This window comes from Octopus sinensis, linkage group LG14 (genome assembly GCF_006345805.1).
Source record: "Octopus sinensis linkage group LG14, ASM634580v1, whole genome shotgun sequence".
Taxonomy (NCBI): domain Eukaryota; kingdom Metazoa; phylum Mollusca; class Cephalopoda; order Octopoda; family Octopodidae; genus Octopus; species Octopus sinensis.
The window spans coordinates 63,377,110-63,402,109 of NC_043010.1; the positions used below are offsets into that span (position 1 = coordinate 63,377,110).

The 25,000-nt window shown below is 37.7% G+C and overlaps 1 protein-coding gene across 3 annotated transcripts in view; it reads right to left on the reverse strand.

The window, feature by feature from the left end:
• Positions 1 to 18,378: 18,378 nt before the first annotated feature.
• Positions 18,379 to 25,000, reverse strand: part of LOC115218910 (zinc finger protein 2 homolog) — a 25,096-nt gene continuing 18,474 nt past the window's right edge. The window contains exons 3-4 of one of the 3 annotated variants that reach the window (XM_036509104.1): positions 21,647 to 21,710; positions 18,384 to 18,437 (exon numbers count right to left, since the gene is read on the reverse strand). In XM_036509104.1, the coding sequence (XP_036364997.1) occupies positions 21,688 to 21,710 (23 nt within the window). In that variant the 3' untranslated portion in view covers positions 18,384 to 18,437; positions 21,647 to 21,687. Of the gene's footprint in view, positions 18,438 to 21,646; positions 21,711 to 22,228; positions 24,158 to 25,000 lie in introns of those variants that run through there. The other 2 variants (XM_036509105.1, XM_036509106.1) reach the window with 2 other exon arrangements.

Consider the following 25,000-nt stretch of genomic DNA (forward strand, 5'->3'; position numbering starts at 1 on the left):
CACATGGTTCCGGGTTCAGTCCCACTGCGTGGCACCTTGGGCAAGTGTCTTCTGCTATAGCCTCGGGCCGACCAAAGCCTTGTGAGTGGATTTGGTAGACGGAAACTGAAAGAAGCCCGTCGTATATATGTATATATATATGCGTGTGTGTGTTTGTCCCCCTAGCATTGCTTGACAACCGATGCTGGTGTGTTTACATCCCCGTCACTTAGCGGTTCGGCAAAAGAGACCGATAGAATAAGTACTGGGCTTACAAAGAATAAGTCCCGGGGTCGATTTGCTCGACTAAAGGCGGTGCTCCAGCATGGCCGTGGTCAATAGACTGAAACAAGTAAAAGAGTATACATATATATATTTATTTATATATGTATGTATATACACACGCACTTACACACACACACTCATATATATATATATAAACAGACCTATGTAGTGTATACATACATATTACATTCCCTATTTTATTACCTTTTATTTTGTTTTTTACTAATTTCACTCGGTAGACTGTGGCCATGCTGGGGCAGGGCCTTTAAGGATGTGTGTGTGTGTATACATACATACACTTACACATATATGGTTTACTTTAAAACTAAACTCGATCTCTTCTTGTCAGGGGTTCCAGATGAACCTACCTCGCAGCAGGAAACACAGATGCGGGCAGCGGCGTCGAACTCCCTTCTTGACCAAGTGCCACGTATCAAGGTGGTTTCACATACTAGTGTAGCACAGTCACTGGTGGTGCCCCAGCATGGCTGCAGCATTCAGGAAACTGGGAAAAAAATTTTTGGTATAATTTATTCATCATTACACATGTTCCATTTGCTAATAGGAGTTACAAACTTGTACATGTAGGAGACACATGTAAGATATCTTCTACTAGAAATCCTTCAGACAGAGAATCAAATTACATGTATATATAAATTCAATTAGAAGTTAAATAGGCCTCATACACTTAACACATAAAAACGTAATGGTATATCTCTTTTTCTACCTCCGACGAGAGTCTACTTTATAATGAGTTAATTATTTTAATTAAAATCTTTAAAGTCTGAATCAAAATAGCTGTAGGGATTATATCTCTTTTTTTAATTAATAAATATAATTATTAATTGATTTATCTCTATTTTCTTATTTTTCTTATATCATGTTATATATAAATTGGGTGGTTGCATGATTATTGCGGCTTTTTTTTCAACAAATTTTATTCAACAAAAACAATAACAATATTTAACAAAAACACTTTTAAATGATGGTCTGATCAGCTGCCAAGCAAATGGGAAGCAGTAATTGAAGTAGATGGTGAATATGCTCCGGAATAATCACTTAAAGATGTTTTTGTTACATGTTCTTATTGTTTTTGTTGAATAAAATTTGTTGAAAAAAAGCCACAATAATTATGCACCAACCCAATATAATATATATAATATATACATATATAACTAAAAGTTCTATTATAGGTAAGGGTCAATGAAAGAAAGTATTTTCTCCTGTTAGAGATAAATATCATTTAATATACACAATTACAAAGCAAGTCAATAGTTTCATGCTTTGAGATACATTAAGAACTGAGCCTAAAATATTGCTTGGAGATACATCACATATTATATAAATCTGAAAATTGAACATATCTTAAAGCATGAAACTGTTAGCAGCTCTTTTGTAATTGTGTATATTAAGATATATATATATATATATATAGATAGATAGATATACATACATATATATATATATATATAATATATATATATATATACACACACACACACACACACACACATATAATATATAAATTAGAAAAAAACCACTATTAATATTAATATTAAGAGTGATTGTTTTGTTAAATAGTTTGATAATTAAATATTAGAGTATAACTAGGTTAAAGATATTCTATAGTTTATTAATTTTTTTTTATTAAGCTAATTTATATCTTCACAGATAAATACATTTTTCTATCTATTTACTCTATTTTTTTACTGTAAATATTTAACATAATAAATGTGTAGTAGGCAACTGGTCCTAATATTTTAAGTTTCAAATTTAGTTAATAGTCTTTCTTCTACAAGAAAAATCATTATTTTAATTATTTTATTTTTTGCAATAAATATTGTTTAAATCTATTTGTTTATTTAACTATTATTGTTATTATTGTTAACCTGAAGAGTGACTATAATTTTAAATTGAATTGATTTTTGATTAAATCTAATTTAATTGTAATTCCAATTTAATTATAGCCATGAAACATATGTAGTTTTTTTTTACTTATTATATATTGATTATTTATTTTTATACTTTTTGTGATCTAATTATATGTTTAAAAGAAAATTATATTAAGCTGGCGTGTGTAGAAGTAAAGCCTTACGGCAGGAACATAGATGATAAAGGTCATGGAAAGAAATATGATATATATATATATGTATATATGATTCTCTGTCTGAATAACTCCCCAATTCCTCCTCTAATACACTGAGCTCTCCACAAAATCATTCCAACTTTAATCTTTCTGTCAGCACCTCAAATGTAAGATTTCTTCCCTGAAGACGGAGGCTTGTATCATCCGATGATGGAATCAATTTACAATCATTATTTTGGACCACCAATCCCCCAGAAACAGCTGTTGGGTTTTTAATAAACTTCTTCAGCCCCTTTAATTCTTGATGTCATTTCTATTCTGTGTAAGTTGGACGTTTTTGTATCTTTTTTTTCTTTTATTCGTTTGTCATTTGACTGTGGCCATGCTGGAGCACCACCTTTAGTCCAATAACTCGACTCTAGTACTTATTCTCTCAGTCACTTTTGCCAAACTGCTAAGTTGCAAGGACATAAACACACCAACATTGGTTGTCAAGCAATGGTGGGAGAACAAACACAGACACAAAGACACACATTGTGGGCTTCTTTCAGTTTCCATCTACCAAGGTTTTGGTTGGCCTGAGGCTGTAGTAGAAGACACTTGCCCAAGGTGTCATGCAGTGAGACTGAACCCAGAACCTTGTGGTCAGAAAGCAAGCTACTTACCACACAGCCATGCCTGCACCTATGTACATAAACATGTTATTTTTTTTATTGTATTTGATATACTTTGTGTATCGGCCTGCCTAACTTGCTTATCCCTAAACTTACCTCTCTACCTGCGCAAGTATAAACCTCTGGAGCACTACAAAGTGTATTCTATATACTTGTATGTATGTATGTGTGGAGGTGCAATGGCCCAGTGATTAAGGCAGCAGACTCGCAGTCATACGATTGTGGTTTTAATTCCCAGGCCGGGTGTTGCAAGTGTTTATTGAGTGAAAACACCTAAAGCTCCACGAGGCTTGGACATAGGCTGGTGGTGAACCCTGCTGTACTCTTTCACCACAACTTTCTCTCACTCCTTACTCCTATTTCAGTTGTACCTGTAATTCAAAGGTCCAGCCTTGTCACACTCTGTGTCATATTGAATCTCCCTGATAACTACATTAAGAGTTCAAGTGTCTGTGGAGTGCTCAGCCACTTGCACGTTAATTTCATGAGCAGGCTCTTCCATTGATCGGATCAACTGGAACCCTTGTCATCATAACCAACGGAGTGCCAGAAAAAAGAAAAAAATGTATGTACGTATGTATGTATAAACCTATTTGTGTGTGTCTTTATGTATGCATTTTTTCTCCATTACCACTTGGTTTGGTTATACATCTGTAACTTAGTGGTTTGGCAACAAGACACTGATAGAATAAGTACCTGGCTTTACAAAAAAAAGGTTCTAAGGTTGATTTGTTTTACTAAAGCCTTCAAGGCAGGGCTCAGCATGGCTGTAATCCAATGACTGATACAAATAAAATGTATTTCCTCCCTTAAACTGAAGGAAGCAAGTCATTCCTGGAAAGGGCTGCTTCATCATAAAGGCGGAACCAAAGTTGACTGTATCTCTCTTAACCCTTTGCAACTGTTACACCTTTGCCCCTATCATGGTGGTTTATGGTTGAAGGCTCCCAGTAGCATGCCCCACCTGTTCCAGTTGTCACTTACCTTTAATTGTTAACTTTCTTGAAATGCTTAGGTTGTTGTCTGTTTGAAGGACGTTCACAGGAGAATAGACAGAAATGAAGGTTGTTTGTGAAGAGTGGATACAAGACGTTTTGACACTTCTGTTCTGGTACTGCCATTTTAGCATTGCTGATGCGACAGCAACCAACTTATGCAACACCAGGCATTTGAATGCTTTGTTTTAAGGCTCCTTTAGTCAGGAGTGGTGTTTGGCATTCTTCAGATGCTGTTTTGGTGGCTGTTGAGTCAGCAAATGAAAATGTATTTTTCAGACTGCATCAATGAGTAACTAACAACACTCACAGACAATTTTATTACAGAATATCTTATTACTGCACAACATGGTGTCTTATGTGTTTATCTTTTGCAAATACTAACAGCAATAAATACACCAGGAAAGACATACTGCTTGGGGTCTGTGACAAGTTAACCAACATGACAATCTGTAGCTGACTCATCTCAACTGGCAAAGAACCCACACTATATTCATGGTGACAAAAATCCCTGTCTACTAACTGCCATCTGTCTTAATCAGCTGAATGTGATGAGAATGGAGACGTTGCGAGGCTGCCTCAAAATTCCGTGATTATCCCCAAAAGACACCTTCATATAGGGCACAATGAAAAGGGTCCAGAAAATTCAATCCTACAATGGCTTGATGCTGATTGGTTGCTGAACAGGCAGATCACGTGAAACTACTGTGGCTTGTTTGTGATGTCTGCTTGGCTTCCTAGTAATTTGGTTTCAATCACTGCAACACTTCTCTCTCTCTCTCTCTCTCTCTCCCTGTATATTATGTGATCATATTTCTTTTTATATGTATGAGGAGAGGGCAAGTATTTTATGTCAATAATATTCAATCAATACATTGTAATGTCTCTCTTTCATTCTATCTGTATGTGTATATTTCTGTGTGTGTGTGTGTGTGTTTGTCTCCAGCTCTACAAAGGACTGTCACCAAAACAGGCTGAATGTCCAGTCAACCAGGCCATATTCCCAGTATCCAAACAGCTGTACCCAGTTCCAGTGGTGAGCCATCTCCAGTCTCTGTTTCCCGAACTCTATCAATCCTCTGACCATGACGAGGGGACATCTTACGGGTGCAGCAAAGTAGCAGAGCTACCTAAAGAGCAAGCTTGATACCAGATGGCAGTTGTTATAAGACTGGGTCTTCTTCCTACGAGGCTTCTCTATTGCTGTTACCCAATGGACTTGTAGATGGCAATTAACTTTAAGAAGCTCAGCCACCCTGTGACAGGCCATGCTTTTAAACCTACCAGATTTCCGCAACACTCTCCTGGTGGAATGAATCAAATGGCCGGACCAGTTTAGTCATTGATCACTCAACCATGTGACAGGTAGTACTGGGTTTATATAAGTCCTGAAGTAATTATTATCCTACCTATGTCTCTCTCTCATTATCTGTCTGTTTGCCTCTGTCTGTCTGTCTGTCTGTCTGTCTCTCTCTCTCTCTTTCTCTATCTATCTATCTATCTATCTATATATTTATCTATCTATTCATCTATCTATCTATCTATCTGTCTATCTGTATATCTATCTATATAACAACAACAACAACAACAGAAACAATAGTAGTAATAATAATAATAATAATAATAATAATAATAATTATCCTTTCTACTATACGCACAGGGCCTGAAATTTTGAGGAAGGGATAAGGCAATCACATCGACCCCAGTACTTGATTGGTATGTCACAATAATAATAATAATAATAATAATAATAATAATAATAATAATCTCCCCATTTTTACAAGGCAATTGGATAAAACTAGATGATGGGGACTTTCAATTTTCTGGTCCTGAGAACAAAGCAATATTTGCCTCCATCCCTGAAGCAGTGACCATTGGTGTTCTAAACACAATAAACTACATTTTGTAACTTGTTATTGTTGCTGCCTCTGTTGTTGTCTATTATTGTCTTTCTTCTGCAAAGGGATCTTACTGTCTCATAGTAAGACTGTTTGCTTTTTTAACCTTTCCCTAGCAGTCAATTTAGTTTTCTTTTTTACACCTATAATAAGGTACAACTCCAGAATAATTGTGAATCAACACTGGTCATCAAGACCTCCATATCTACCTGACCACAGGTTTTTTTTTCCATTTTATCTCTTAACTAAAAGCCAAGGCTCAGCATCATTAGAAATGTCCATGGTGATAACCCTTGAGTCACATCATTCTGTACATTACGGCAACAGCCAAAGCACAGGTGAGCGATACATCAACTTCACCTGTCACCTCCACTCTTCTTTTGTATTAGACACCAGAAAAATGTTTCCATATGCTCCAGCTTGGTCAACAGAACACATATTGAGTCACACATTGGCTACGATTTCTTCCAACAGTTCTTGTGCAATGACCTGGAAGCCATCAGTATTTTAGTTAAAGAAAGGTAAATAATTTCCTACTTTATTTCTTGCAGAAAAAAGCATTATCCCTCATAAAACACATCTCCCACGTTTTTATTTCCTGGTGGCCAACCAATATGCAGCTCCTCAGTTTCATTCACTACAATTAGTAAAACTATTTTCATTGTGTTGTGTCTGGGGAGAGTCATTTTCTTTTTGTGCCTTATAATGTAACACACTCACCGGTAAAATTTCCACTTTTTTCTTATTTTTATTTCCCTAAAATTTTCGTTGCATCTTGCAACCTTTTCAGTAGTTTTGACTCTTTTGAAAAGGTTGCAAGACACAGCGAAAATTTTAGGAAAATAAAAATAAGAAAAAAGTGGAAATTTTACCGGTGAGTGTGTTACATTATAAGGCACAAAAAGAGAAACACTCTCCTCAGACACAACAGAATATGCTTCAACACACAAACTCATATAAAGAATCTTGCAAACCAAATCCAAAAACGAAATATTTTCATTGTATTTAATTTTATTGGAGATAACATTCTTTTATTTGTTACAATGTCCGCTTGTACAAATGCCCAGGTTGTTTGTTCTCCACCAACACTTCTGTGTTAACCATCCACATTGAACACTCAGCATTACCTCTTCACCATTAACACTGTTCAGTGTTAACTGTTCACTACCAGCACTGCTTATTGTTAACTGTTCGTCATTAACATTGTTCAGTGTTAATTGTTCACGACCACAGCTCAGTGTTAAATACTCACCACCAATGCTGTTCAGTGTTAGTTGTTCACTACCAACACCACTCTGTATGAACTGCTCACCACTAACACTGCCTTGTATTATCTGTTCACCAATACTGCTCAGTGTTAACAATTCACCACCAACGTTGCTCAGTGTTGTCTGTTCACCACCAACACTGCTCATTGTTAACTGTTCTCTGTTCACACTGCTTAGTAGCAACTATTTACCACCAACACTGCATAGTGTTAACTGTTCACCACTAACATTGCTCAGAATTCTTTCTCCTTCACCAACACTGTTCAGTGTTAATCGTTCACTACTAGCATTGCTCATTGTTAACTATTTACCACCATTACCACTACAACTGCTGAGTACTCACCATCAATGCTGTTCAGTGTTAATTGTTCACCACTAACATTGCTCAGTGTTAACTATTTACTACCAAACCATTCAGTGTTGTCTGTTCACAACCAACATTACTCAATGTCAACTGTTCACAAACACCACTGCTTATTGGTGTCTGTTTACCAGCACCACTCAGTGTTAATTGTTTACCATCAATGCTGTTCTGTGTTAACTATTCATCAATAGCACTGCTCATTGTTGCCTGTTCACCACTCTGATTTCTATTATAGCCCTGGGCTGTTCAAAGCCTTGTGAATGGATTTGGTAAATGGAAACTAACAGAAGCCTATCATGTGCATATATTTATATGTGGTGATGATGATGATGATGTGTGTGTCACACAAGCACTGTCTTTTGTTTCCTATCTTCCATGCGAACATTAGCAGCCAAGGGACAAAATTTACCTTGATTTGAAACAGGTGAGGATTGGTAACAGGAAAGGCATCTCACCACAGAAAACCTGCCTATAACTCAGGAGTTTGGCAAAAGAAGCCAACAAAATACTAGGCTAAACAAAAATAAAAAAAGTACTGGGATTGATTCATTCAAATAAGAATTTTTCAAGGTGGTGCTCCAGCATGGCCACAGTCTAATTACTGAAACAAGTAAAAGATGGAAGATCGAGATAAAAAAAACCAGATGTGAGACAAATGAAACAGAGATTATAGTTAAGTCGATTTGGTTCTATTTTTAGAGTCCAGCCTCCTCAGCAGTAAATGTTCCCAACTCTCTCTTTCTACAGTTTGTTGCCACATGTCATAGCTCTATACTCTTGCCATCTCAAAAGGATCATAGGTGAAGCTGATATTCTTTTCTACTCTAGGCACAAGGCCCAAGATTTTGGGAGCTGGGTGGGGGCAGTCGATTAGATCGACCCCAGTATGTCACCTTTATTTCACTTCCTTTCACATTAATCCAGTCCACTCAGCTACCAAAATGAGGAGTACTTGTATTTGAAAAGGCCAACCTTCTCACACTCTGTGTCATGCTGAATCTCTCAGGGCATTATGTTAAGGATACATGTGTCTATGGAGTTCTCAGCCACTTGCAGGTCAATTTTGCGAGCAGGCTGTTCCATCGATTGGATCAACTGGAACCCTCATTGTCATAACCGATGGAGTGCCACTTTATTGAGATTGGTGTAACTACAAGAGTTGTGTTCATTCAGAAATCTTCTCTGTTGGGAGCAACAAGGATTGTCAGAAAGTTTCTTGATATCTAAAAGAATTGGTTACAACCCAGAATCAAGGACACTGGGTTTGAATTGAAAACATTCATGTACACCCTGAATAATAAGGAATCTTTTGAGTGGGATGGGCAACACAATCTGAAGAAAATTCTAACTGGGCCCCACCTGCAAGGTCATGCATTGTTTATCTTGATATGAGATCATCATGGCACGCACATATGGTTGTGATGCATGTGCCTGGTATACCCTTATCAGACGGGTAGTCATGATGGGTATACTGGGCTTTGTATATTTGTACCCCAGTATCACTTTGATGGTATGCACTGCTTTCTTACTCAGTAATAATAATAATAATAGTAGTAGTAGTAGTAGTAGTAGTAGTAGTAGTAGTAATAATAATAATAATAATAATAATAATAATAGCCAGTCATGTAATAGATGGGACTCTTAGACTGAAAAAAGAAAACAATAATTAAAAAAAAATGAAACAGAAAATTTTCTTTTTCTCTTTAGACTTAAAAATTAAATTCCTATTTTCCTATTTCTTACAAATGCTACCAAACCATTAGTAAATACAATGTGTATGGGAAAGAGGAGGAAGAAGAGAGAGAGAGAGGGGGGAAGAGAAAAAGATGTGTGTGGGGTGGATGGCTGCAGGGTGATGAGAAGATGGCTAGATTAGAATTAACTGCAGATTAAAATAAAACTGAAACTAAACAAACATAAAAACATGCTAATTAATAGCTCATCTAATCTGCTGTGTCATGAAATGTGTCGTTTCATTTAATTATTATTATCTCATTAAAAATTTTCTTCAATAACCGCACCCCCCCCACACACATCTACCCATCTTCTCGCCTGTTCCTGCCACCACCACCAGCCAATGCCTGCCACTGCCACCACCACCACCACCACCACCATCACTGCCCACCACCACCACCACCACCATTGGGGTTTTTTTCCAGATTTTCTTCCGATTTCTCTTTCTCCCCCATTTTTTAAAAAATTTAATTTTTATTTCTTGTTTTCCTTTTCTTTATTGTTTTTTTCTCTCTCTCTCTCCATATTTAATGTCTCTAAGACACTCTAATTCTAACTCTTCTCACCTTAGGCTTCATGCCTAATTAATAAATTATTGCTTATTGTTATTGTTTGTTTTTCTTTATAATTGTTTTTAGTGGCAAAATTAATAACCACCATCATCATCATTACTGGGGCAGAGGGCATCAAAATCACCACCACTGCAATCATTGCTTCCACCACCACCACCACTACCATCACCATCATCATCATCATCATCATGACTGATTTTCTACCAAGTCAGGCGTGTATACTCTCATGTGAAGCTGTGATTTTCATGCCTGTCCCAAACAAAGTACAGATTATAATTGAAATCAACTGGCTACAATTAAGACTGGCTGACAGAGTGGACATGTCGTCCCATCACCATATGATTGTGAGTTGGATGCTCTGACCACCAGGCGTGGGCCACATGCTACCAAATTCAACAAAGACCTCCAGATACTGACAAACATGAACCAGGAGCAAACACCAGGGGTAAGACCTGAAAAGGAGAAAAAACCTCAGTATTTAACCCTTTAGCATTCAGATTACTCTGTCAAATGTAATAATGTATATTTATGACCTCTGCCTTAGCAAAGGCAGAGGTATTGTTTTCACTTGTGTTTGTTTGTTTGTCCGTGGACAAGATATCTCAAGAACCGCTGGATGGATTCTGATGAAACTTTCAGGGATGTTTGGCCTCATGACTGGCATGAACTGATTAGATTTTGGGATCGATCCAGTACTCTGGATGATTTTTTCCATTTCTTTTACTTAATTGTTGAGAGCGGTCGGGTTCATTTTTAGTATTCTTGTTTGTGAGAGCAATCGAGTTTATTTCAGATATTCTCATTTTAAAAATCATCTCAGGCTTAATTGTTGAGAGGACGTTGGTGTTGCCTTGGTGGAGGTTTGTACTCTCTAAGTGCTCTTATTCACATTGTTTTTAACTGATTATGCATTATCTCATAGCTTTATGATGTGATTGTATATTTTTAGAATGACATTATAGGGTAGGTGTGAGAAGCCAGATCTGGCTGGTGTGAATATAAAACAGTTAGAATATTCTGGCTGGATGCGGTCAGTTTAAAAACTAAAAGGTTACGATTAAGAAAGGAGTTAAGCAAAGCTGTGTCCTTTTAGGCAGTGTGGTTGATAAGGAGATTTGGTAGTTGCTTCTAGCACGTAAAGTGTCTACACACAGGCTCATGTCTTTGTTGTTGTTCATATTTAGCCCCAGGTCAGCTCAAACTGAATAGAGCTATGATCAATGATCAAAAGTATCTCAATTATGACATTTCCAACATTTTCTCAGGCGTAGCAAAGATAAGATTATGTCGTCCGATATAACCTTTCATTTTGGCTTAGAATGCAGAAGAGTGCCTCACTAGTTAGCCCAAGGGCCATTTAGTTATGTCCCTATAACTTAGCCGTTTGGCAAAAGAGACTGAAGAATAAGCGCTAGGCTAGAAAAACAAAAAAACAGTACTGGGATTGATTCATTCAACTGAAAACTCTTTAAGGGGGTCTCCCAGCATGACCACAACCTAATGACTGAAACATGGTGGCATGAGATGGGCAGGTTTAGCCACCAGCCACTGTCCTTCATCTCAGCAACTAATGCAGTTTTCATATGGCTTTGGTCTTCGCCTTAACACTTGTTACTGTACTTAACCTCACACATATTTATAAACATATTCTCTCTCTCTTTCTCTTTCTCATATATATGTGTGTTGAAATCATAGTGATATCTGTTTGGCAGCTGATGTTGGAAAACCACATTTGTTATGCTTGATTGTGAATTTTTTATATCTTGGTCTTGTTCTTCATTCTAGTAAAGTGGAAAGTGATTGTGGGGATTACCTAGTTGGTTTTTCTTCATAAGCAATTTAATTAGGCTTAGATAATGCTTAGACATTGGTGCCTAGTGGGGTTCTGAGGCATATATACAAGGGGGTGCTGAAAGGTTCCTGGTTTTGGGTAAAAGAAAATACAGGAGGATCAGTTAATTATGATTTTATTCAACATATTTCCCTCTCAGACTCTCACACTTATTGCAAGTCCTTCAGTTTTTCTAAGCCCTATAAAAGACCTCAGAAGGTTGGGCCTCCAACCTGGCCTTTCATGATACCCTTAAAGCCAATGTTCCATGCTGGCATGGGTTGGATAGTTTGAGAGGGGCCAATGGATCTAAGGACTGCACCATGCCCCAGTGTCTGCTTTCTATATGTGGATGCCCTAACACTGACTACTAGGTACATTTCTGTACTCCCAGCACTACTGTATGGTGGTCTCATTAGTGCTGGTGGCATGGAAAAAGACACCCAGTACATACTGCAAAGTGGTTGGTATTAAGAAAAGCACCCAGCCATAGAAACCATAGCAAAGCAAACGCTGTTATCTTTATGTCCATTCGGTTCTGGCAAACTGTCCAATCCAACGGAACATGACACTTGTCTCAGTCATTAGACTGCGGCCATGCTGGGGCACCACCTTGAAGCATTTTCAGTCAAATGAATCGACCACAGTACTTAATTTTCCTCTTTTCTTTTTACTAAGCCTGGGACTTATTCTATCAATCTCTTTTACCAAACTGTTAATCTATGGGAATGTAAACACACCAACACTGGTTGACAAGTGGTGGTGGGAGACAAACACAGACACAGACACACACACATACATTTATCAATTCATAATAGAATATAAGGATAAAATATACATTAATGATTTTTATCAGGTAGTCAGCATGCTATAAAAATTCATAGGTAATTTATATATTAAATTAATAATAATATACCTATGTATATAATTATTAATTTAATTTAATTTATTACATATATATATATATATATATGATGGGCTTCTTCTAGCTTCCGTCTACCAAATCTACTCACAAGGCTTTGGTTGGCCTGAAGCCATAATAGAAGACAACTTGCTCAAAATGCCACACAGTGGGACTGAACCCGGAACCATGTGATTAGGAAGCAGTCTTCTTACCATGCAACCGCAATATATATAATATATATTTCTTTACTACCCACAAGGGGCTGAACACAGAGGGGACAAACAAGGACAGACAAACGGATTAAGTCGATTATATCGACCCCAGTGCGTAACTGCTACTTAATTTATCGACCCCGAAAGGATGAAAGGCAAAGTCGACCTCGGCGGAATTTGAACACAGAACGTAACAGCAGACGAAATACGGCTATGCATTTCGCCTGGCGTGCTAACGTTTCTGCCAGCTCGCCGCCTTATATATATATATATATAATATATGTGTGTGTGTGTGTGTGTGTTATAATATTTACATATATATATAGGTGTGTGTGTTATGCTATTATATTATTATTATTATTATATATATATATCTCATAATATATACATCACAATACATAATTGTATACTGTGACAAATGACTGATAATTAGGTCTCTGCGTATATTCTAGTATTTCCACAAGAAAACTAAGATGACGATTTGCATTGTAGTCCAAATTTCATTCGGTTGGACTCTACTGTTGTCTGGGTCACAGAGTGCATAAAGAAAGCAAAACAAGACAGGGCAGTTAGTTTATATAATATTCAGTTACATCGTCTTAGGCCCGTTTCATTAGTAATTAATAAACATCAGTTAGTTAAGGAAAATGCTACTAAATATTGTACAAACTCTATCTTGCTTTACTTTCCATATCTTAATACACACACACATGATCATTATTTATTTTTTTACCACACCTGCACAACAGTTTTAACATCATGAAAACAGGATTTTGTACACTTGGAAAATTTCGGTATTAGTCCGGGATTCGACAGTGTTGATAGACCAGGACTTGGGTTGAGTGCTTCTCTGGAAATAACCGACCAGGGTCTCTGCCAGATCAAGATTGAAGCCCGGTGCAGTCATCTGGATCGCCATCCCTCAATCTCACGCCCAACCCATGCTAGCATGGAAAGCGGACGTTAAACGATGATGATGATGATAATTACCCCAGTTGCTCCCATACTTCTTTTGAAATACACTGCTTTTGGTTCAATTAATTTTGAAAATAAAGAATTTAGTAAAATAACTTTGTCCTTAGGAAGCTGGTGTTTGGAAGATGAATCAACATGAGATTTCGATGGAAGATTTTAATTTAGATCACTTTTAAATAGAAAGTGTGTATCACAGAACCAGGAACAGTCTCAGACAGGTTGATATCAAATTGGTTAATTCTTTTGTTATTATATTTCTGCTGAAAATACACTTGCTGTTATTTCAACTAATTTTGAAAATAATAAAGAATTAAGTAAAATAACTGTCATTATTACGCTGGTGTTTGGAAGATAAATTATCATCAAATTTAGAGGGAAAGTTTTAATTTAGTTCACTTTAAACCCTTTTGTTATATTTTCTATTGAAATACACTGTCTCCGATTCAAGCTTGAAAATAATGAAGTATTCAGTAAAATAATTTTGATCTTATTAAGCTGATGTCTGAAGATAAAATTCACATCAAATTTTGATGTAAAGTTTTAACTTGGATCACTTTAAAACTGGAGGTTTGTTTAATCGAACCAGAGACAGTCTCAATCAGGTCAGCATCAAAAGGGTTAAAGATGGTACACTTCGTGGTTGTCTTGGTACAAAAAAAGACAGTTAAATTCTGTGAAGTTCTCACCTGTTCTTTATATATTTCGTGGTTTGTGATTTTGCTATCAGGAGTGTATAAAATCAAAGCAAACTTGACTTCTTCCATGGCTGATGAAGGTCTTGGTCATGTCCTATGAATGCTTCCAGTTTGCAGAAGCCCAATTGTGTCCAGGTGTAACACAGATTTATTTTAATATGTATATACCTTGTGTGTGCATGTAATTTGTACCTTTGTAAACTGGTGCATTAAGTTGCACCCATTTATGACAGGCAGTAAATTAGGCATTCGATGAACAAATATTTATAAGATAAAACTGAAGTATTGGGACCAAAGAAACCTTGAAGGTCCAACGATAGAAACCAGTAAATGTGTGTCTGTGTGTCTATGTATTCTGTAAAAAGCGATAGATTTAATACAAGATAACAAAACATAAGGGTGAAAATTGGAGGAAATAGGATATGATTATACTTGAGCTTAATAAAAGATAAGAAACAATATATGATGGGTTTTTAGGAAGAAAAAGTGAGATTTGTATCATATTTAGGATTGCATTGTATTCAAGTAAATACAGTGTGCACATGTATATAAATACACACACACATATATAAACATACATATGTTGAAGCATATATGTTAATACATATGAGTGTATGTATGTGTATATATATATGTTAATTTTTATGTGTAGTTGCATATAAAAAACAGTTAAAGATAAATTTAAGGATCACTCATTATTTTTCAGTAAAGTACCACATTTTGTATTTTTATGAAAAAGTTGACAGTTATTTCTCTGCTTTCAGCTTAAAACAATTCTTCATCAGATTGGCTGAGGAAGGACAGTCATCATTTCCCATGTAAAAACAATATACATGCACACACACACACACACACACACACAAATATATACCTCTCTCTATATAAAGCTGAAGTTGTCTGTGTATGGCAGGTTTGGTAGCCTTCAACTAACACTATCTTCTCCGAGACCCTGCGGCGCAAGTTGACCAAAATTGAGAGTATGATAGAAGAAGGCTTGCTCTTCCTTCCGTAGAAGATAAAATTCAAATCGAACCATGTTAACACCAAAAATTATTTATATAAAAAAGGTGCTTTTTTTCTATGAAAATCCCTATTTTTCACGATTTTGTGACTGCTGTGTTGCCATTTTTTGGTGTATTTCAATCAGAAAAATGTTCACTTAACGAGAATAACAAGCTACATAATGCAAAATTTTTACTTTTCAAAAATTCCAATTCTAAAGGGTCGAAACAAACCCGAGCAACGCTGGGCAATACTGCTATTATATATATATATATATATATATATATATAGCACACACACACTACACATGTACCATCACAAATACATGCATGTATATCATTAGTCATTTTTATCTCTATAAGAGGATCAGCAGATCAATGGATAGAGCAGATGACCACCACCTGAGTACTTTAAGGACAGGTGATCCCAAGTGAGGATATGTCTATAGTTATTTGTGGACTTCTGTCACTCTCTTAAGTCTCATGCATTGCAGTTTGCAAATTTCAAGTGTTTCACTGAGAAAATCCAGCGACAGGTTACCATGATTTTTTAAAAAACTGGAACGCTTGAAAATTGCAAGCTATAAAGTGTGAAACCTAAAGCAGTGTTGAAAATCCACAAGTAAAGAAAATATTTATCTATCGATGTAGTGTTCAGTACTCAGTCCTACTGTTCCACCAAAATGTGTGTGTGAATATATATATATATATATATGTATGTATGTATGTATGTATAGGCAAGTGAAAATGTAAATCAAAATCAAAATCGATCAACATCAATGGAAATTGTAGCTGTGATACCAGTGCTGATGGCACGTAAGAGAACCATCCGAATGTGGACGGTGGCACGTAAAATGCACCATCCGACTGTGGCTGTTGCCAGCCTCGTCTGGCCCCTGTGCCGGTGGCATGTAAAAAGCACCATCCGATCGTGGCCGTTTGCCAGCCTCGTCTGGCACCTGTGCAGGTGGCACGTAAAAAGCACCCACTACACTCGCGGAGTGGTTGGCGTTAGGAAGGGCATCCAGCCGTAGAAACACTGCCAGATCAGACTGGGCCTGGCGCAGCCTTCTGGCTTCCCAGACCCCAGTTGAACCGTCCAACCCATGGAAAACGGGCATTAAACGATGATGATGATGATGATGATGATGTATATATAAAGGCGGGGAGCTGGCAGAACCGTTAGCATGCTGAGCGAAATGTGTAGCCGTATTTCGTCTGTCGTTACATTCCGAGTTCAAATTCCGCTGAGGTCGACTTTGCCTTTCATCCTTTCGGGGTCGATAAATTAAGTACCAGTTAAGCACTGGGGTCGATGTAACGACTTAATCCCTTTGTCTGTCCTTGTTTGTCCCCTCTGTGTTTAGCCCCTTGTGGGTAGTAAAGAAATATATATGTGTGTGTTTGTGTATTTATATGGGTTTCTAAATTGTGAAGAGGAAGTTCAAGTGAGTAGGAATGAATGTCCAGGCCATGAAGAACACCAATATGTGCGTGTGTATAAATATGTAGGGGTCACACAGCCCTCAATTAAGTACCTATAAATGTACAAGAGGTAGATGGCCCATGACCTTCATATGAGTATGTATGGTTATATAGAATATGGATGGTCTTCATATAAGAATGTGTAGGAAGCTATTACACGTGCCCCTCACATAATTATATATTGATGTGTAGGTGAGATGGTGGAGAGTGGATGACCATTGTTGTGATTATTTATGACTGCATAGAGGATAGATGATCGATGAGTATACAAGGGTGCCTAGAAGGCAGATGATTTCCAAGTAAGCAGGGTAGCTTTGAGATGACAAATAAGTATTTCTGTGGAGGTGGATTGATGGCAACTGGCTGTGTAAAAGATAGAGGACAGGAGGAGCCAAACTATTATAAATTGTTATAGATGGATGATTGTTACATGAATATATTGCTGTTAGTGGCCTCCAAATTGGAGAACACATTGGCCAAGGTGGCTGTGTAAAGGCTGGAACAGGGTTATGTGGGGATGGCATGGTTGGTTACTGGAAAATAGTTTTATATATATATGTGTGTGTTTAAAGTGAGGTCAGCTATGACCGAACATATCTATGATCACAAGTGTTCTATATGTGGCCATTGGCATCCTATTATTTTGTGTATCTAGAACATTATCCAATTGGTCCTTCATTTTTTGAAGACATAGAGGTTGTAATTTGAAAGAATTTGGTTGCTATTTCTAGCAGACCGAACGACTGCATAGAGGCTACTTCCATTGGCTTATTTATACAAAGCATATAATGACCTTGACGATCACTGAGCGTGTGTTTATATGAATTTGCAGACAATTGCTCATGCAGGTGTATTTATACACACATATACTCATTTATACATACATATACACACAAACATACATACATACACATGTACATACATACATCCATACAAATGCACACACACACACATACATGGGTAGATGACTGCCAAGCAGGTATGTTGATGGTCAATGACTTGAAATGAATAGATGTGCAGTTTGGAGACAAATGACAAACATGCAGGTTGATGACAAATGTGCAGCTGGCGACTGATGTGCAGTTTGGCGACTGATGTGCAGTTTGGTGACTGATGTGCAGGTCGGTGATTGGTCTGTGGATGAAGCTGGTAGATGGTTCACATGATGATCGGAAAGCAGTGGTAGAGTAGCAGGTGGGTGGTAGGTGGGCCAACTTGGGTAGAAAGGATGGATACACTGGCCCATCTGGAGCAATACTGCCGTGCAACGTGAATAGGGAAGACTGAACTAAGACACAGGAACGTTGTCTTTGGTCACTGTCAGTGGGCAATAAACAAGGAAAGAATGACCATTAGGGGGTCAAAGGTGAACTGGAAGCTTAAGCAAAACCCTCAGCTCTTTCAGTACTGTTGTTATTTTTTTTGTTTTGTTATGTTTTTTTTGTTTTGTTTTCAGATAAATGATTCCAGTTTATGTTTCTAAAGAAGAAAAAAAAAAGAAAAAATATAATGATAATGATGACGATGATGATATCAAACAACTATAACCAAAACCAATAATAATGAAAGTAATAATGAGTTCTTAGTTAATTAAGAGAGAGCATGTTGAAGTTAATGAAGGATTATGAGCTAATTAGAGAGCTTCTTTGCAGTCACTCAACCGGTCTTTTTCAAACCACAATCTTTTAAAAAATGGAAGAACACAATGGACAATGGAGTTCTGGATATATAAACAGACAGGATGGTCATGGTTGGATTCTCTTGTATTTGTTTGATCAGGGATTAGCTGAGGATCAACGACAACATATTCTTTTAGTAATGGTTTCAAATTTTTGGCACAAGCCCAGCAGTTTTAGAGGATGGCAGTTTGTTGCTTACACTGACCCCAGGTTAAACTGGTAGTTTATTTTACTGACCCCAAAAGGGTGAAAAGCAAAGGTGACCTAGGCAGGATTTGAACCCAGAACATAAACAGTTGGAAGAAATGCTGCTAAGCATTTTGTCCAACAAGATTATGATTCTGCCATGACAATAATAATAATAATAATAATAATACTTTCTACTATAGGCACAATGCCTGAAATTTGGGGGCATGGAACTAGTCAATTACACTGACCCCAACATTTCACTGGTACTTAATTTATCGACCCCGAAATCTATCAAGGCAGCTGTTTTTCCTATCTCCAACTTTCACCTATTTCCAAACAAGGTAATACTTCTTCATGGCCGAACATGTTTTCACGGAAGATTGGAAACAAAGGACACTGCTTGTGTGACGGTGCTGCTCATTTACAACTATCACATGACATCAAGATATGGAAATACTAATAACACACACACACACACATGATGAGCTTCTTTCAACCAAATCCACTCACAAGATTTTAGTTGGCCCAGCGATATGGTAGCAGACACTATGAGGAGGGTGGGGCTGGGGGGGGGGGCTGCAGTGGTCCTGGCTTTGGGTAAAAGAAAATACAGGAGGATCAGTTAATTACGACTTTATTCAACATATTCCCCTCTCAGATTCAAACACTTATTGCCATGGTCCTTCAGTTTTTCTAAGCCCTGCAAAAGAACTTGGAAGGTTCTTTTGCATGAGGCCTATCGCAATACCATTAAAGCCAGGAACTTTTCAACACCCCTTCATGTATATAAAGATGGGTAGGATTGGTATTTTTGGTTTTGAATCCTTACATTCTGAGTTCAAATCCTGGTTAGGTTGACTTGTTTTTCTTCATTCTGGTGTCAGTAAAATTGTAACAAAGTATAGGGGGTCACTATAATAACTGACTGAAAAGACAGTGCCCCAGTATGGCCACAGTCCATAAAACCATAAAAAGATTAACAGAGGAATATAAGATGTAAGTAGATTTCTTTAACCCTTCGTGGGCTGGTGAGGTCCCTTGGGACCCCAGCGAATTTTACAAGTTATGCAACTTTTACATTTTTTATTGAAAAGATTTTATATTTCATGACTTTTATTGTCAATAGTTCATGTATGCACATAGAAATTTTGAGTTAAAAATTCCCAGTCATTTGGATATTATAGCATAAAATAGGGTCATTGGGGGCCAACTGGATCCCATTGGCCTTCTGTGAAATTATTTTTTCTGTTCTTTTTTCAGATATTCTGATGAACTAGAAGTCAATTTTCTTTGTATTTGTTCTGGTATGAATTGATATCCATTTTTTCTCTTATTCTTTTCGTTTGATTTTATATTTAGTGCTATATATATAGTTTATAAAACTATAAAAACAAAGGGCTGAATTTCTTGTTCTGTATCATGCACTCACACATATATACAACATTAAACAAATATTACTTTATGGATAATGAGGAAATGTGCAAAACTAAAAGAGGACCCCAATGGCCTTTCGTATAATTCCAACCCTGCCGGCCCACATAGGGTTATTAAAGAAGACTACCCTAAACACACCATCCACTAGTCATTACAAATAGCATCATCAGGGATGATATATAACACACACGCACATATACATATTATATATATAATTATTATTACTATTATTATTACTTTTTATGGGCAAAGTTTACAAAGTGATTTAAGGGCCAAGAGCTTAGCGCATTGGTACCTATCAAACTGGTTTCAAATAAGGGGGACTTCCTTTATAAATGAAACCAGTTTGATAAATGCCATTCATGAAACTCTTGGCCTCTGAGTCACTTTGTATGTGTGTGTGTGTATATATACATATATAAAAATTACATACACAGATGTAGTCATAGGATATAATATGTATATACACTGACTTACATTCACACACATGCAGACCAAAACATATCACAAATAAAAGCACAGTAATATGTCCAGAATATACAATCCACAAATGTACTGTAGGTGCAGATGTGGTTGTGCGTTAAAAAGTTTGCTTCCCAATCACATGGTTCCGAGTTCGATCCCAATGTGTGGTGCCTAAGGCAGGTGTCTTCTAATTTAGTCTCAGGCTGACCATAGCCTTGAGAGTGGATTTTGTTGATGGAAACTAGAAGAAGTCTGTCACGCATGCATGCATATATCCATCCATGTGTGTGTATCTTTGACTGTGTTTGCCTCCACCACCACTAGAGAACTGGTGTTGGTGTGTTTATGTCCCCCTAAGTTGGTGTTTCAACAAAAGGGGCTGATAGAATAAGTACCAGGCTTAAAAAATTAAGTATGGGGGTCAATTTGTTTGACTAATATTCAAGGCAGTGCTCCAGCATGGCTGCAGTCTGATGATTGAAACAAGTAATAGGTAAAAGACACTGGATAACAGCTTCATTTCATCATCATCGTTTAACGTCCGTTTTCTATGCTAGCATGGGTTGGAAGGTTCGACTGAGGTCTGGGAAGCCAGGAGGTTGCACCAGGCTCTAGTCTGATCTGGCAGTGTTTCTAAAGCTGGATGCCCTTCCTAACGCCAACCACTCCGTGAGTGTAGTGGATGCTTTTTATGTGCCACCTGCACAGGTGCCAGGGGAGGCTGGCAGCACCCACAATTGGTTGGTGCTTTTTATGTGCTACCTGCACAGAAGCCAGTCAAGGCGGCGCTGGCATCGGCCATGTTTGGATGGCGATATTTTTTAAATTCTCAATATAAAACACACACACACACATTTACATACATTATACACACAATCACACACATATATACTTCAGTCCACATGCACATAGGAAAGTTACCTGAGATAGACTGGAATCCTATCCAGGAAGGAATATGTCTCTCATCTGCTCAATGCTACTGAATCTGGAAGTAAGCAATCAACCTTATGAGATCTCCATGGTTGGTGATGAAAATATTTGAGTTAAACACAAAACACCAGGATTTGTGGAAGCATGAAACTCCAATGTTGATAAAATTTACAATACGTTTCTTATACATTAAACACACAAATATATACATACATGTACATATACACAGTCATGTATATGTGTCTGTGCATATATAAGAGAGTTCCCCTCCAATGCACAAGTCTAGACAAGGTTGTTTATGGAAGACCAGCAGTCACCCATGCATCTCAGCCTCCCTTCTCCATGCCACTGATGCTATCCAAGGGAGAAGCAAAGGGGCCCCTGATACAGCTTGGCACCAGTGATGTCACAACTCCTCTCTACAGCTGAGTGAACTGGAGCAATTTGAAATAAAGTGTCTTGCTCAAGAACACAACACACAGCCCGGTCCAGGAATCGAACTCACTACTTCGTGATTGTGAGTTCAATACTCTAACCACTGAGCCATGAGCCTTCACACACACACACACACAAAATCATTTTAACATCCACTTTTCCCTGGTTGTATAATTCAAATAAAATTCAATTGGGCAGATTTTCCATGGCCAACCCTCATTCACTTCCATGTAAGGTAACACACCCTCCTATCCTTCCAGAACTATGGCTGCAGATGACCCCACAGAAGATTGCAAACAAACAACACCACTTCTATGATGGTAACATTCATTTTACAACCAGTGCACGATTTCAACAGACTCCATTAATACCTTAGTATTGAAAGTATTGGTGTGGCTGAGCCTGTAGAGTGCTGCACTAAATTAGTTGAACCCCTTTACATTCTGAGTTCAAATCTCACTAGATTCGGTGCAACACTTTATCCTTTGAGGGTCAATGAAAATTATAGCTGTAGGACACTAAAGTCAATTCCTTTCATATAAACTTCTGCTGCTCCTGTTTAATGGTATTGTGAGAAAAGTAGAAACCATCAAAATCTTTCTTCTGGTTTTTTACATCATCATTTAACGTCGGTTTTCCATACTGGCATGGGTTGGACGGTTTGACCGAGGTCTGGAAAGCCAGTGGGCTGCACCAGGCTCCAATCTGATCTGGCCAAATTTCTACAGCTGGATGCCCTTCCTGACACCAACCACTCTGAGAGTGTAGTGGGTGCTTTTTTATGTGCCACTAGCGGGTCTGGCATAGATCACGTTTGGATAGTACTTTTTACATGCCACCAGTACGGGAGTCAGTCAGAGGGCACTGGCATCGGCCATGGCTGAGATCAAATCCTGCTGATGTCAACTTTGCTTCTCATTTCTTATGGGGTTGATAAAATACACCCTAATCAAGGTCAGTAGATGGACAGAATTATTAAGCCATTGGACAAAAAGGCTAGTAGTGTTTGTTTCAATTCTTTATATTCTGAGTCTATCTGCAACAATACTGGTACCAAGCTATTTGAGAGCCGAGAGACTGTCTTTTCTTGGATAAATCGAGATGTGGAGAGAGAACACTTTCAGCATAGGTAACTTCTGGCGTCCTATAATGAGAAAAACCTCGCTCAGGTTTACACCTTGGAAAAGAACTTTCTAACTGCTGATTCTATGGTCAACCTTGAATAATGGAAGCCTTAGAGGAGAGGTTTTAAGCCTGAGAAGTGGGTGCCCTCTTGGAAGCGAGTTGTGAGCTCTCAAGGGGACAGCAAATGTTAAAAGTGGATGCTAGGTGTTTAGAGAGGGGGTGATTTTTTTTCTTAGAAATAAAATAGAAATCAGGTAAAATAAATATTTTTAAACATTTAAATCAACAATAATGTGGTCCTGGATTTCCTGCATATAGGAAATTGATGGAATAGTCATGGATGGAACTACCTTTGATCAGAGCTGACCTATCACTAATCAACAATAACCAATCAATACTGGTTTCATGTAGTAATAAAAGTATCCTTTGACCAACTCAGTGGGTCAATAGCATTTGTTCTGAGAATGGTAGACAAACCGTGTCGTGGTCAATATCGACCTTCTTCCTTCTGGCATGGGCAGGGGTGGAGCAATAAACATACCAGTCATCTGTTGGGGTTGATATAATTCACTATATACCACCCTGAGACACCGTTAGAAATCATCATAGTAATTGTTTCTACTATAGGCAATAAGGCCTGGAAATTTAGGGGACAGGACAAGGTCGATGAGCAGAATTGTTTGAGTGTCAGTAAAAATGTTTTGCAGTATTTGTTCTGGTTCATTATGTTCTGAGTTCAAATCTCACCAAGGTCGACAATACTTTTTATCATTTGGGATCAATTAAATAAAGTACCAGTCAAGCACTGGGTTCAGTGTAATCAACTACCCCACCCACCCTTAAAAATTGCTGGGCCTTGTGCTTAAATCAGAAACTATTATTTTTCGTATTATCACCAACATTATCATTACGTCCATCCAATCAGCTTGTCTGCTGGTCAACCTGTTACAGAAAAAAGACAAGTAGAAAGGTCAGATAGAATAGTTTGCCTCAGAGCATCCAGTTGATCTTTTAATGTCTGGCAGAGACAGGGAGACTTAATTTAATAAAGAAATGGCTGAATGTCTGAGCAGAGAAAGCTTATAAAGGTAAATAAAGACAGGCTGGCTAGGTGGTCTACCTGGTCAGAAAATGATCCAATCATTTAGGGAGTGGCTTATTTGGTTAGGGCATGGTCAACACAGTGGGAGTAGATTTTATTTGGTTAATTTAAGAATGAGAAGGAGGTACAGTGACAGCAGATAGTTCCTGTAGGAAAGTAAGGAACAAGGTAAATTGGTGAGGTTGGATGTAATCTTTGAAATTCTTCAGTTTGGTTATTGGAGAGAAAACCTGAACAGGGAGAGGAAGCTGTGGGGACAGAAAGCTTAGATGAAATATTTAATATAGGGTCTGGGAGAGGAGAGACAAACATAAAAGGGGCAATGAGAAGAGAAGTGGGTACACCGAAGGGCCTTCATCAGAGATGATGTAGTGTTGCATTGTGGGTAAGTTTTAATGTTCAACAACTGTTGAAGAAGAAGAAGAGAGGAGGAAGGGTTGGAAATAAGGGTGGAAAGGGAACAGTAGCCAGGGATGGGGTGTGGGTGAGTGAGGGATGATTTCCCTTACAGATTGATTTTGAATGTGTGAGTGAGTATATATGTGTGTATGTGTGGTGGGGTCTACTGTCCTAAATATGTCAGCAGTACCTTAGTACTGAGAAAACCTGTGTTATGTAGAGGATCAGGGTATGTGATTGTTCAGTATTGTAAATGGATGACTGAGATGTAGTGTGAAGAGGAG